The 15,829-nt window shown below is 38.7% G+C and overlaps 1 protein-coding gene across 1 annotated transcript in view; it reads left to right on the top strand.

Moving 5' to 3' along the window:
• Window positions 1–15,829, top strand: part of LOC129104862 (receptor activity-modifying protein 1-like) — a 52,934-nt gene that overhangs the window by 27,488 nt on the left and 9,617 nt on the right. Inside the window, exon 4 of the mRNA XM_054615721.1 lies at window positions 7,295–7,430. Coding sequence (XP_054471696.1) covers window positions 7,295–7,430 — 136 coding nt within the window. The remainder of the gene's footprint in view (window positions 1–7,294; window positions 7,431–15,829) is intronic.

The raw sequence follows: 15,829 nt of genomic DNA, 5'->3' as shown, positions 1-15,829 counted from the left end.
ATTCACCTTTGCTCTTCAAATTAGTTTGGCTAACCCCGGGTTTGTCTGTTTATCAGTGCAGTGTTAGCAATGCTTCCTAGATTTCAGCCATTATATTGCTGATTAGAATGTTAACATGATCGATCAAAAGTTTGGTAGTAAACGGTTGTAATAAATATGACAATTACATGTAATGAGTTCAAGTTGGAAATGGAATGGTAAATGGACTTTTATGGCACCTTTCTATTCTTGCAACCACTCAAAGTGCTTTCACAATACATTTCATTAACCCATTCACACCCATTCATACACCGCTAGAAGTCGCTACTATGCAAGGTGCCACATGTCCATAAGGACTAACGCCGCCATTCACACCACACCTTCAGGAGAAAAATGGAGTTTAGTGTCTTTCCCAAGGACAGATTGGCATGGGGCCAGGGATAACACCACCTTAAAACAGAATATATTAGATGAATTTGTTAGATGAAAACTGATGTTGATATATAGCTGGTGGTTGGAATGTCTAAACATGAAATTACAGTCTGAGCTGATACACATATTCAGATCCTGATTTCTTAACTGGTGAAAACACCAGAATGAAACTCAAGAAGAGAAAACACATGGACATATTTCTTTAATAATTTATTCACGTGATAACATAAGGTATTCCCAGTACAGATGAACAAGCTCTGTTGCATGGAAATCAGTAAGAGGGGATTAGATGTCATTTATCATCTGATTGTTATTATATATGCTGTTATTAATTGACATATGTTTTACAAAGTGGAGCTAAAGTATCTCAAGTGGGTGAGGTTCAGTTAGGAAGCTTCAAAATATTGAAATTGAGGCCTATCTCTTAAGCTCTTTGCGTAGAATCTGAGTAATAGTTGGCAGGGGAAATAATTACTCAAGATTGGAATGGGATTTGGGGTGAAAGTGAAAGGCTTGTCGATGACAATCTGCTTCATCAAGGTATCATCAAGCAGTGCACTGAAATTAGCATTTTTTTCTCTTAGGAGCTTGCTGGCTGTGCGTATTACTGTGGGACGCTGCAGAGAAACATGTTAGAGATTCATGAGAAAAACAACTTCTGACCTCGCTGAAAAAGGATACGTTTTTATTCATGCATATTTGTCATTGCTGTTGATTTCCGTTCAGGGTTCAACTCTGGTTGGTAATTAAACCATTTCCTTTGCAAATACAGGCTGCAACTACAATCAAATCATTCTCTCTGTCCTAATTTGTGATTTGTGGGAGATTAAAAACAGTTGGTGAGTAGCCTATTCCCAGCTGTGTCTGTAACTTCCATATTTTGACAATAACTATATAAAAAAAAAAGTGCCAATTGCTTTGCTTCCGGTATTGCTGCTTGCAAGTTTCTCACTTCATTGGGTCCTGAGCAGAATATCTGTCATGATATAGTTATATTCCTTCAACGGAGAGCGATCTGTACCCAGCATGCCAATTGGCAGCATAACAGTTTATATTGTAGCAGTGTTGTTTTGTGTCCAACTAACATTTTGTGTGTGTGTCTGGCTTTGGAAAACATACTATTTTTTATTTATTCACTTACGGCTATCCGTTTTAATTCTCTCTCTCTTACACACACATTCCCCAACACACACACACACACATTGGCCGGTCGTGGGTCTTCCTGTTTCTCAATACACTTCACAGTTAGTACATAACACACTACTAATAAAAATGTAAAGTAGATCTCAAGATCTTGGACTCAAAGTGTGAAGTGGATCAGATGAATGGCTGTCAGGAAAATTGAAAGAAAGACAGAAAGAGACGCCTTCCATTACATTACATTAAAGTGGTCTGCCATCTTGTGCTATGTGTCACGTTTACACTTGAAGTCTTAAAGTTCCTCAAACAGATTGAGCTCCATAGAAAGTTATCCTGTCCCGTTGAAATACTTCCCAGCTGTCATGAAAAAAACTAAAACATTTTGAAAAGAGCACTCAAAACACTCACGTGACGACATTTGCATTTAGTCATTGTAAGTCAGCGTTCAAGAACACACAAAAAAAGGGATACCAATTCTACAGAGTGGAAACGTGCTCCGCAAGTGTCATCTGTTTCAGCCGCCTCATCCATATTTACATCTTCATTTCTCGTCATCTGCTGCATCGCTCTCTCTGTACTCACTTTTAATACGTAGTAGCTGAATCTTTCATCTGTGTTCAATCTTACCCTGTTTGCTTTCATTTCATACTAATTCCCTGCAGCAGCAACTGGAGTCTTTAACATCTTGTGCTTGTTTCTGTTTATTTCAGAGCATCTCAACATGTTTTAAGTCACGCATAACCTCGGGCGCTGTTGCTTGGAAAAGCTCCAGATATGATCGAGAGTAACTGCTCGCAGTGTGATGGAACAGCAGCAGATCAGAAGCTGTCAAACTAGACGCTCAGATAGGAGTGCGTGTATGGGCGTGGTTGCGCCAATATGTTGAATATGCAAATATGAGCTATCAGGCGTTCAACAGGGCGACGTGAGAGAGGATTTAAGTGTGTGTTATGCAGCTCTGTTTATCTTGCTGTGAGGCTCTTAGTTTGGTTTCTCTCTGAGTTTAGTTTCCTGGATGATGACGATGATGAGAGAACAAAACATACTATAAATAGATAGATTGTCCAGTTCCATCTCACAAACACATTATCACACATATGTATACAACACATAAACACAGATAAAGTACACAGAGCCCCCTGAAGCTAGCTGCTGGATGGGCTTGTACACAGAGAGCAGTGGATTCTGGGAGACACCCCACAGAGAGGAGAGAGGAGGCAGCATGCGAGAGGTCAAAGGTCATCCACTGTCTACTGACAAGAACAAGCATGCCGGGGACGTCAAGTACATTTTCTTGATCTTAAAGAATATTTAACCAGACAAGTTGAGTAAGAGCATTTTTGCATTTACAGGAGCGGACTTCATACATGGGTCGGGGTTAAGTCAAGTTTATGTAGCAAAGTATTACATACAGTGTGGGATTCCCTCCAAAACTCGACTGCAACTGTGCAGGGTAAGATAGAATAAGATAATCCTTTATTAGTCCCGCAGCGGGGAAATTTAAAAGGATTTACAGCAGCATAGTGTCAATTCTGTCTGATCAATCAGGGGTCTACAGTGTTTTAACTCCGCCTTCCAGTATCGCTCAGATCGCTTGGAACCTTGACCGAGTTTGTGCCAAAAAAAGGAACGCATGTCATGTTGAGCCCAATTGGGTTAGGGCAGTAATTCTGGTGACATATAATGCCACCCAAATTACATTTTATATCAACAAAATTACGTCATTTTTTTTATTGATATAAAGTTTTCATTCTTTTTAGAAATTATAAATAAGTAAAACTCAAACATTCAGTTTGGATCTGTGATCACCTATTGTCGGCTGAGAAACCTTGAAATACTGCAGTTTACAGTGGGAGCTACTAAATTGATTAACATAAACATTAAACTAGCCTTATTCATGTTCACTAACTGTAGCTACAAACTGAAAATTAAAGTGACGATTAGTCTATAAATAAGAAGGAATGTTCAGTAATTTTGGCTTTGACAATATCAGGACAATGCTCTTGAGGTGACTCACGACACACACACAAGATAACTTCCCTTGATTAACAATTTACCAAAACCGAAATAAAAAAAATCAGCTTTTATTGCCTAAACCTACCACCTGTGTGACAAATAATAATGTTTTACAGAGACAAGGTTAAATGGGAGTACAGCCCAGACGGCACTTGCTCCCTGAGTTAATGTCAAGTTGAAAGGCGGCCTCACTGTATTATTTTTAGTTCCAGCTCCAAATCGATATATTGCAGGAGGAAATGAGAAAATCTTCTGTCAATCATGACCTTTTCTCCCGGATTCATCATGTACTGCCTCATCGTGAGTGTGAAGGGGAGTCTGGTACATGACATCGATTTGACAAGCAATGACACGTGTTGAACAGATGGGAAAAGGTGAGGAGGAAAAAAAAAAACATTTTGTTACAGGCTGCCATATTTCATTTTAACCTTTTTTGTCAAGTTATGGGAAAAGAGATTAGTTGGACAGGTGTTTTTCTTCGTAACACAAATTGTGTTTTTCCATTGAACAACTGATGGATGTGCAGTTTCCACACAACCGGGAGCCACAGACATCATCACTTAATGAACCACTTTGATTATTTGAAGACACCCTAATGGAAAGTTTTGGGTTTTGGCGCTGCTGCCTGCATGTCGTGTAGCGATGCCTTTATTTACACGTGTGACAAGATAACTGGCAAAGTAAAGTTAAACTGTTTAGATTTTTGGCACCACTGCTCCATATTTTGTAAGAAAATGTTCAGCTTAAAAGGCAGGTTTTTCTTTGTGTCTATCCTGCAGATTGTTGATCTATAAACATGTCTAATATGTCAATTTTCCAATATGTCAACTGTTTGCATTTTAATGGAAACGTTATCTTTGGCTTGTCTAGAATATTAAACAAGGAATACAACTTATCAGTAATATGTGACACGAATATCTCATCATTTTCTGATTTAATTCCAAACTATAAATTGATTTATATTGTGGTTTTAGTCAGGCGTTTTCCCATCAAGTAAAATATGTTTAACTCTTAGGATTACATTATCCCTGAACACAACACAACTTTTTGTTTTGGTGCAGAATGGTAACTGCATTTTTTTCTTTCATTGATTGTTTATAATAATCGTTCTTCTGCACATTCACTCTATTTGTATTGTTAAACTGTACAAGAGTAAATCATGTATGTGGTTAAGCAACACCTAGCATGTCGTCATCTTTAAGTCTGCAGACTCAAGATAAAATGCGTCGTTCCATCTTTGCTTTTCAAAAACGTTTGCATTGTCAGGAATAATTGATTGGTCATCGTTGTTAATTTACTTATCAAAGGTCTCAGATATCAGATAACATGCATATTATAGTTCCTTATGGATCTACTACATGCTGTAGATGTTTGTTACATTTTTTGTTTTAATTTTAGTAGAAGTGATACATTTTGCAGAAAGTCTCTTTCTCTCTCTCTCTCTCTCTCTCTCTCTCTCTCTTGTGTGGGCAGCATACTGCTACAGCAAGCAGTTTATGTATGCATGAGTTTGATGACATCAAATCAGAGCAACAGTCATGAGCTGAATTTTAAAACAGTCTGAGAAGCAAAGGCAGACTTGGCTTGAACTTGTTACACCGCTGCAAAGTCTTGTGGGGAGGCGGTTTCTGGGTGTACACAGTGGCCAACTTTGACACAGGAGACCGCTGTTCACACCTTGTTCCCTGTTTTTCCTAACTATGACCGTGATCAGTTTATGAAAAGTTTTATAAGACTTCATCTTTAAGATAGTGGCACTAAATCAGAGAACTTCAAAAGAAATCAAACATTTTGTCATTTAGTTTGGGCAATTTATAAGAAAGAGAGATAAATCTGATCTGCAGGAAACTTCTGCTCTTCCCTTATGTCAGTGTTTTTCACAAACATAAACACCGGATCGCGATCTCTGATCGCAGTGTTTGATCGGAGTTGTGTAGATGAACCTTTTCATCCGCACTCCTCGCAGCATGAGTCTAGTTCTCTGTAGGAATGTAAACAAGTTATTTATTTATATTTTTTAACCTCCATTTTATACAATTATTTTCTTATCTTCAAAAAGTCACCGCCTGGAACTTCCGTCATATATCTGTTTCCATCTCTTTTCTGCTCTGCGCCATAACATGCATGCATTAACCAATTTGCACCGGGACTATTGACTTTATGATTCCGAACGAGCAAGAGATGCTCAAAGACACAAACTGATCCATCCACTTCTCTGCAAAACTCTCAGGGCACTAGCATGAAACAAAGAGAGAGAGAGAGAGAAAGAGATAAAGAAAGAAAGAGAAAGAGAGAGAGACAGAAAAGTTGCAAGAGATCAAGAAGGAAGCTGCCAAAGGAGGGATGAATGGAGATGTAAATAAACGTATGCAGATTCACTGAGACACACGAGACACAGCAGGTTATAAAGGAAACGAGAGAGAGTGAGCAAGAGAGGAGTGTTGTGGGAGTAAGGGAGAAAAACAAGGCGAGGCATTGAAGATGGGTGGAGGCTGCAGGGAAACAGGAGGTGGAGAATTAGGAAGAAGCCATAAAAGAATGATGACGAGGGAGGTTAAGATGTGACAGGCTAGTGAAGTATATTAATGTGACAGCTGTGTCAAAAAATATTTCAACGTTGTTTTTGTACTTCCAGCAAAATCATATCACATCATGATGTTATGTTTTTGTTTTGTAAATGTGTATCGTCAAAATGAATGTTTTCGAGCAGGCTGTAATTAGAAACTAACTTCCATTAAAAGCAATAAAGTATCCTGAACGCAAAAACTCCTTTCTGACCAAACAAGCGAGGCCTTTCAGGGTTATGATTTATTAATATTGTGTAATTAGCATTTTGAAAAATAAAAGCTATAAAGAAGCTGGTATGTGGATTCTTTAAACTTGGAGGAGTCTTTATGCTAAGCTAAGCTAATTGGCTACTTGTTTTAACTTCATAAATTGCTCAAAGGCATTCAATTGGTGTATATTATTATCTAACTCTCAGTAAGAAGCACATTTTAGCTCACTAAATAACAAACAGCCATTATCTGATACAACATTTTTAATAAGAACTTTCCATCAGATATCAGTGGTTAATCAGGGATTAGTTGATTAGTTTATCATTGTGTTTGAACATCCATGAGGCATCACAGTCGGTCTAAGCTGCATGTAGATTTTTTCACCTGGTCTCTCTTCTCTTCTCTTAACCAGCACACACAGTCCCAGAGTTATCAGTCCAAAGCGTTCCTTTTCAACATCTAAAGCATTATCCTGCTCATTGACAAAACGTGGAAAAATTCCAGCAAGAATTCACTCTACCGTATTGTTCAGCACTTCATTTTTAGTGTGTCTGTGTGTGTGCTGTTTTGGGGGTCTTGGCAATGGTACCTATCACTGTGACAGCAGATGGTGTTTCAGTGTCATGTCCAACAGATGTGGAAACAGTTTGCACTGACCCAAAAAGAGACAACAACATTTAAGGTCCTAGCTGCTTTCAGTAATCAGTACAGTCGTGTGCTTTCACCCCGCTACGGCCTTTAACCAAGCCGTATAAAGGCTGCATGCATTGAAACACACACACAAAAACACTTACTGTACACAGATTAACAATGGAACAAATAAAATGTGCAAGTACTAAACTACTCACATCCCGCTTGTTTACATTTTTGAGACGATCAGAATATCTTTCAGTTTTCACATTTCTCTTCACTCATTCACATTTCTCCATCTCCCCCCCTTCTCTCAACAGTGTCTCAGTGTGTGTCTGCACTGGGGTGTAGACCCCACTATGAATTCGCCATTGAGGAGTTCTGCTTGGCCAAGTTCAGACTGGACATGCAAGAGCTGGACCAGGGACACTGGTGTAGCTGGGAGGACACAGTCGAGTGAGTAGAATAAACACACACACACACACACACACACACACACACACACACACACAAAGAGAGAGACAGAGAGCGACATGTCCAAACACAAATGCAAACAGATTAACTTTCCACACTGATGCAAACAACATAATGAGCTTTCAATTTTAAATTTACATAAGGCATTGAATCAGCAGTTTCATTGTATTTGTTATTTATAAATGCAGTAAGAGCATTAAAACGCCTTAATGCGATTGTAGCATGTGTTCCCTGAAAAGGCACAATGATCTTTGCACATCTCAAATATTATCTTTATTCATTGTCCCTAATCTGCTCTAAGTCGATGAAACGGAAGACTCTACACTAGGACGCGTTATTTTCAATACAAAGAAAAAAGGAGAAAAGTGTGTACGTTCCTGGATGGAGATCTTTGCAATTGTCGAGGGTTTTGATCACCTTCCAACAGCTGATTAGATACTGGGTGAGAGACAACAGAGAAAGAGAGTGGGAAAAACTGGAGGGGGGCGAGAGGGATATGCTGAGACTGTCAGTGCAGGGAACCAAAGCTGTAAGATAGTGGCATGTAAAGAGACCTTTTGTTCATGTACAAATATTATCTTTGCACTCACTGTACGAGACGTCTGGCGCCACATGTTTTCACAGTTGCTTTCAGGTTTTGAGTGCCAGTTATTGGAGTCATTTGGTACAATTAAACAATAACATGCCGCCCACTTGACTGTCAATTTGCAAAATGTGCGTCACACTGTTTGTATTCAAACACTAAAAACCCTATTCTGAATTACCTTGGTATGATATCATGCTGCCTCCCTGAGGGCCCTCTGTCAGATCATAGCTCCTGCCAACCATCAGCAACCTTGGAAGGGGAACCCAATTAAGGAAGTCTCCAATCAGCCTGACCATTGACCTCATCTCATGCGCAGCATTGTTTCTGTTCTCATGAGAACTGATGCTAGTAAAGTCCTTTCATACAGCCTCGGGCCAGAGCCAACTATGTCACAGTAGGTTTGGGAAGAAAAATAAAAAGGTGCAAGGTTAATTTTGGTAAAGGAGCAGTGTTTCTTGATCTATTTAAGGCCTTTGGTCGTCATTCAGCCTTCACTTTGCACTAATTAGTCTCAATTTTAAGAAATCGTAGTATCAAATCTTACCTGACACACTGAATCCTTTGTGTTTCCATATATATTGAATTAAGAGTGCCACAATGCTGTATTTTGGGTCTCTGTTATTCAATGTGTACATCTTCCATCTATGTCATAATCCTAATGTATGCAGATGACACAGTCATAAACACATAAGTGACAGGTTATTATTGAACATAAACAAAAGGTCTGTCCAAATATTTTTGTGATTGGACAAAATTATAAAGATAAAACATGCTTTTACAGTGTTCTACTTATTTTAATCCTAATTCTGATAAATGACAACAATAAATTGATTCCTGAGATCTCGCATCTCAGCAATATCACTACACTAATTTAGCAAGCCATTGACCATTTATAGCAAATGGTTTTATAGCTATATTTAAAACATAATCAAACATTACATTTCAGTTACATCAGATATACAAAAATATAGCACATATGGAGGTGGGGCGGTTGAGGGAGCTGGTGTTCGCAGAGTAAAGGAGAAGTGTCAGGTTATAATTGGCACACCTGCATGAATATGATTGGACGTTACTTGCTGTCCATGATTTTGAGGCATGAATTAAACAACTGATCCCAATCAGCTAATACAAGCCTGACTTCTGTGCTCTGTCTGAACTAACCATCCCAGATCCCAGCAAATATCCAGAGTCCCAACCACTACAAATGACGGCCAAAACTTGTAACTCAAAGCGCATATGAAGAAGATGAACCGTACACTGAAATATAGCGTTACTTGGCGTATTAGAAGATCATTCACAGCTGGGACATCAAAGAGTGCAGTGAAGTTTTCTCTTTTTTAGTGTTGTACAATAATATCACAATTTTGGAACTTGAATATGGAATTTTACTGCACATTATAATCTTTATCTACTGTACCTTGCAGTGTTAGTCTCTATTCGGCCAGGGACTCTAGGTGATTAATGTAAGTGCGTACTATCAGAGGGATGAATTAGCAATAATTGGGAAAAAAAGAAAATGGTTCCTTATTGACACCATATGTGACATGTATCCTGACATGCATCATGGCAGCCGGAAAAGACACAATAGTGCATATTTAAGAATTTCACAACAATATTTGGGTACAGGAAATGTCTGGGGCTCAATCAATCTGTTGACAAGATGATCTTTAATTGAGACTAATCTAATTATTTTGATACTGATCTGCCGACAAAAAAAAGGGGGGCTTTGCTAATAATCCCGCTGGGTGGATGCATTCGATGGTGAGTTTAGTCATATGATCATTTGAAGGAGAACAGTGTCTGCAAACACTCTGTAACTATGTACGAGACACTTAACAGATGGAAAAAACGACGAGTCGGCTAATGCAGAAGGAAGGCAGATGGAAGGACGTAGACGTCCAGCTGGAGACAGGAATGATAACATGTCACCATCTAGGTTCAATTTCCACTTTTTCCAGCACGCTGTAAGAATTGAGGCTATCAGGGTCTACATTTTAGAATTCTCATTTGCCACTTGTCTCCAGATCACAGAAACAAATAGATATATTTCCTTTTATTCCAACTATGATTTTCAAACCACGCACTTACTTATTCTACCTAACATGAGGTTAGATGATTAATTAATCACCTTAAGCACAAACCTTTCCTATCAGATAAATTGACAGAAGAAGCTGAGTTGTGGCGAAGAGGCAGCTATGAAACCGTTTGAACCGTTTGCTCAGTTAACTGTTGTTTTGCCATTTATTTAGCTTTGACACACAGTGCCCAACTACACAAGTGTCAACCAGCCAACAGCCTTCATCACAGCCTTAACCATAATTAGTTTCCCCAAATCTTTATTTCACTTTCCATCTTTCCCTTCCCTCATGCTATTTCTCTCATTCATTGCCATGAAATCTCTAACTAAAGTTTTCATAGCGTTTGGTGTCTTGGAGCCGCTTTATATGAGGTCAGTGTACCACAGACTCCTCAGTAATACACGGGCCACCACGGTCACTGCCTACATTGCAGAGATTTAGTCTGCGTTTGTAAAGCTGATGGTTTGTAAAGGCTCCGTTTTGGCTAAAGAAAGTGTATAAGTTGCATTTTATTTTAGAAACAGTGAAATGGATAACAGAAAATTATTATAAAACAACTGGCGAGAGAAATAGAGAATGATTAAAGGATTTGATACTCAGATATCGTGTCCAATTACTCAGTGCCGACGGCATCTCTGAACAAAGAAAATGTAACAGTTTAATTGCTTGAAGCCGATGGGCACAACTCTGATTATTGTGTTTTCTGCAGCCATCATAACAGAAAATGTGTTCCGGCTAACAACTGGGGCGAAAATCTTTGTTTTAATCCACTGACCACAGTGATTATAATACACAACTCGATCGTGGTTGTTCACCCTCGTATGAACATTAGCAGAACATCAAATAGATATTAACATCCAGTCAATATCGCTAGTAGTTATTTCCTTGTCGAATTTTCAGGTTTTATAGGGCCTTTTTAAAGGGAGACAAATTGAAATTCTCCTCTCTATATAATCCTCTGAGTGAACAGGCAGACGTATGTGTTTGATTGACAGCTAAGCAGGAAGGGACATCGGGACAGAGTGTTCCAAAAGTTTGCAGATAATTGTAGCTTACAAGGATAGATGGATATGGATACAGCTTTGGAAGCGGGGCACTTTTTATTCCTATGAAAGTTGCTCAGTAAAGCATGAAGCAAATCCGAGTATAAATTACTCGGATCTTCCTCAAAGCTTCTGTATCAATGGGCCAAATGAGCAATGAGCGTTTCCTTTGACCCCCCCCCATCCCAGCCCTTCAGCGTTCCAGCCTCGGTCCCAGGCTCATTCATAAGAACAGAGGATTCAGCTCCACTGGATTTTAAGACTTGTAGAACCTAATGATTTAAATAAGGGCTATTTAGTGTGCATATTGGGAATTTGATTCCCCTTAAAAAAAAATACTGATACTACATATGTACGTATTTTTGGCATTACATGACATAATACAGTTTGGCCAATATGACCAAATTGCTAGTTTAAGGTCTTCTTCAATACAGAATGATGTTCATTTCGTAAATGATGGTCTTACTTAGAGGGTGTGGCTACCATTGGATTGACAGATTGCTGCTGCTACCAAAGTTGTATACGGAGTCTCTACGTCACTCCTCTGCAGTCCAAATATGGTCACCTCCGTTCACGGGTTGCAGAGAGCAAAGATGGCGACGGACAAATCACCGAACTAGAGGCCTCAAACTGCTGTCCACAAACCAATGGGTGACTTCATGATGACAACGTCAACTTCTTATATGCAGTCTATATCCACTTGCTTGAGATTTACTCTGTGTATTCAACAAACATATTCTTTTTAGCATTTATATGCTAGCCTTAAGCTTTTAAAGCTATTATATGCTTTTAAACCTCTTTAAAAGAAATAAACTACTATGTAACTTTTAAAAGATGACATAACACATTCTTCCTTTTGCAAATACAAAATCTAATTCAATAAAAACTTCCCCTCTAATTTTCTCGAAAACTGTACATTGAAATGTCCTGATATTTAACATGGTTGTGGTCAGTGTCATACTGAAGAGGACTACATTGAATATTTCAACAAGCCTCTGAAAACATGTTTTATATAATTCATAAGAGTTTACAAATAGGGACATTTTCTATGTGGTACAATATTATTTGAGCTGAATTTTCCCTGTCATGTACAATGAAACTACTGAGAATTTTATAAAGCATTAAGATGGATGTTTTACAAATGTTGCCCCTTTGTAAAATTCCGGGAACAGTCAGCAAATAGAACAAAATTATACTATAAATATGACCTTACTCAATAGAATAATTCCTTAAATTGTGTTCTCTGTTTGATATATGAGGAAAAATGAATATGGAAATGTAGAGCTCCACAACAACATTAATCTGAATTTAATGGGGAATAAAAAGTTTAAATGCCCTTCATCTCTTTTTCAAAACTTAAAAATCAACAACTTGAGATAATCCGCTGCGTATAAATATGGATGGGGTCTATTAAGTAAGCTTTAGTCAATCCATCTGCCAACCTCACCAGCACAAGGCCCTGTAGGCTGTATATATACACTCATCCATCCGCTCTGTCTGTGGGTTAGTTGGGTAGTTGTGGCACTTTACTGTGTTCGGTGTGACTAGCGTAGCCTCCAACACAAACACACACACACACACACACACACACACACACCTCCTCCAGCATATATGCAAATTCTCCAAGAAGATCATTTTTAGCATAAACACTTGCTCCAAAAATATCTTTTTTATTCTCTTTATTAATCCCTGTGTTTTAGATACTGAAATTATAAATGTATTTATTTTTTCACTTTCACAACATGAAATGCTCTGCTATATTCAAATACTGTCTTCATGTTAAGAAAAGGAGCTACTTTTATATTTCTGCAAATCAAGTAATTCTTCAATATCATCTCTTTTTCTCAACACCTAGCTGAGGTGCCAGTAAAATGTTGTAACTGGTTTGTTTCCAGCTTTAAAAAGCAGCACTGTCCAGAGACCCAAAAACATTGAGTTTAAGATGATCGTAAAAATCCATCCTAAGCTGAAAAAGTTGCTTCTCAAAAGCATAAAAGTTGAAGATGAACAGATGAGAACTAATGCCTAATTCAGAGTTCTGAGTAAACAATGGCATCCAGGCTCCTCTAAGAGATGGTTTGCAGAGCTTTCCGAGAGCGTCCGTGTACCCCCTGAAAAATTTAACCGCCGATCTTCTAATTAAAGGATCATCCGCTCTACCTTCTGAGCCACAATCTCCTCATGAATGCCTGGCGTGCAAGCATTAGAACATCTTGAAGCTCAGGAACCTACACTAGGAACCAAAAAACGACATGATTTATGCTGGGGATCAGGGGGCAACTCTCTGATTGCAAAAAGAAGTCAGATTGTATAGAAGCCTATGAGAAAATGACCCTACTTCTCACTTGATCTATTACCCCAGTAAACATTGTAAACATGAGTTTATGGTCTCAATCTCTAGTTTCAAGTCTTCTTCAATACAGCATGATGTTTTTTAATAAAATAATGGTCCCATTTAGAGCAAAATAGACCTTAAAGCGGGGTATGCTTTAGGGCGGGGCTACCTTGTGAGTGACAGGTTGCTACCACGGAGTTGTTTGGACTAGGAGTTGTCCATGTTTTTGACTTAGAGCTTTAACCGTTTCACAGTTTGTTAACAGTTCATGAAAGTTTAACATTTTGGTAGCCCAAAAATGTCTTATTCACAGCCTGGTTGTATTAGCTCCACACTCTCGGGTCACTTGCAAACCAAGATTGAGACTGCCAAAAATCAAGATGGCAACTGAAAAATTGCCAAACCCGAGTCTCACTGAAGGCAGGGAAAGCAAGCAGGGAAGCCAGGTAGATTGAGTCCAAAATCCCAGAATGTTATCTGGGAGAACACAGGAGTGGGACGGAGGCAGGAGTGGGGTCAAGAAGGCTGCTGGCACAAGAGACAAAAATGAGCAAAGGCATGCCATAAACAAACAAAAGCCTTTAGAGGCTGGAACTGAACTGACCAAGTATCTCACAAAGGTGGAATTGAAGCTCAGCCTTTGAAACAGAATAGATTGAAAAGGATTAGCAGCTTTTTATGACATCGACACACCTGATGCCATTTTCCTGTAATCAAGCACACCCACACACAGACGAACAGAGAGAGAAGCTCCTGACTAGGATGGAGCTGAGGGTATGACAGAAGACTGTTTGCTGCATATTAACGGTTCCCTGTGGAGTTTTGACCAGTAAGAAGACTGCCTGAAAGTAAACATGGATGGAATCAAAGCTCGATCTAAAATACTTTTTATTCTGGTTTGTAAATATTTTATGTGGAACAAAATTAGTTTGTCACCACAGCGCAGAAGCAGATGTTGATTTGGATCTTCCTTTCCTATGACTTATTTTAATTTATGAACAATATTGTGTTAACAGCTGCATCCATTTTGACTCAGTAAGCTTTGAGTTTAATTCTACCATCCTTTTTGGAACATATATAATAGAAAATGTTTGGGGGGGGAATGTATTTATATTCATAAAAACACTGTCACTTTAGAACATATTGATCATAATTTGCAGTCAAAAACTGTTGAAGTCCACGATGAATGTATCTTGAAGTGGAAGGGAACTGTTACAAGACATAAAAAATAAATTTAAAAAACTCTACAATTGAAACCCGTGAACACTTCTGTTTGGTGCAACTGTGCATAATGATGGGAAGAAAAGTCCTCCTGAATTCCTCTCCTGCTTCTGGTGAAACCCAGCGGGACCGATGAGTTGTCAAAGTGCATGTTTGCAGTATTGATGCAAAGGCTCAGAACAAGGAGATGGCTCAATTAGAGCAGGGAAACACCTTTTGTTGTGTGCTCTTCTAAGGGCTCCAGAATATAAGACCTCGCATCCACATCAAATGTGAGGTATTTTCAAAGAGGACGCAATGTGCCAACGCCAATATTCTAAAAGTTAATAATACAGGAGGTGGAGGATCATAAAGGATTGGGCTTTTTTACAGCAACAAAGCAAGAGAGAAGTAGATTATTCCCTTGAAGCAACAAAAACAAATGCAGAGGATTCTCCTCTCTATAGCAGCAGAAGAGGAGCAGGGATGTGGAAGTATTTATGCCAGCCAGTTTGATGATCCTTTTTTTATTTATTTTTTTATTAAACTTTAATACAAATGAAAAACCTTTCTAAGGCATATATGCAAATCATGGTCTAAATTCTTTTAAGCTGTATTGCATAACAGTTTCGGCGATGCTGGATGCTATCCAGTCATTATAGCTGTAAAAACATACGGCAATCCGTTCCTAATCAGAGACTAATCAGCCGTTTAATCACAGCCGTCCACAGAAAGGAGACTTTAATTAGCTTTCCACACTGTCGAGCTCAATGGATCTTTCCTGGCCTGGGCTCGCCTGTAACTCCGATGTGAGCTCACTCACAAAAGGGTTTTTAAATTATTACAGACGGCTGACAGGCATGCATGACTGACTGACCGAAATACCCTCCAACAATCACACACGAAAAAAAAAGAAAAGAAAAAGCCAATGGAAAACCAAGAAACAGAGCTATTTTTAAACTAAGAGCCTGTGGTATGAAAAAACAGAGGCAAGGGCAAAGGGAGAGAATTAGACTGTAATTAGGATTAATCAGAAACATGATATCTCTTTGGATTTAATGGGCAAACTATTCTGCTGTCTTTTGATCCTGCATTGCAGAATATGTTAATTATCATCACCCTGCTTGACTTGTTGTTCT

Source organism: Anoplopoma fimbria, chromosome 16 (assembly GCF_027596085.1).
Source record: "Anoplopoma fimbria isolate UVic2021 breed Golden Eagle Sablefish chromosome 16, Afim_UVic_2022, whole genome shotgun sequence".
Taxonomy (NCBI): domain Eukaryota; kingdom Metazoa; phylum Chordata; class Actinopteri; order Perciformes; family Anoplopomatidae; genus Anoplopoma; species Anoplopoma fimbria.
The sequence above is the reverse complement of the archived record's forward strand: the minus strand, read 5'-3'. Positions and strand labels throughout refer to the sequence as shown.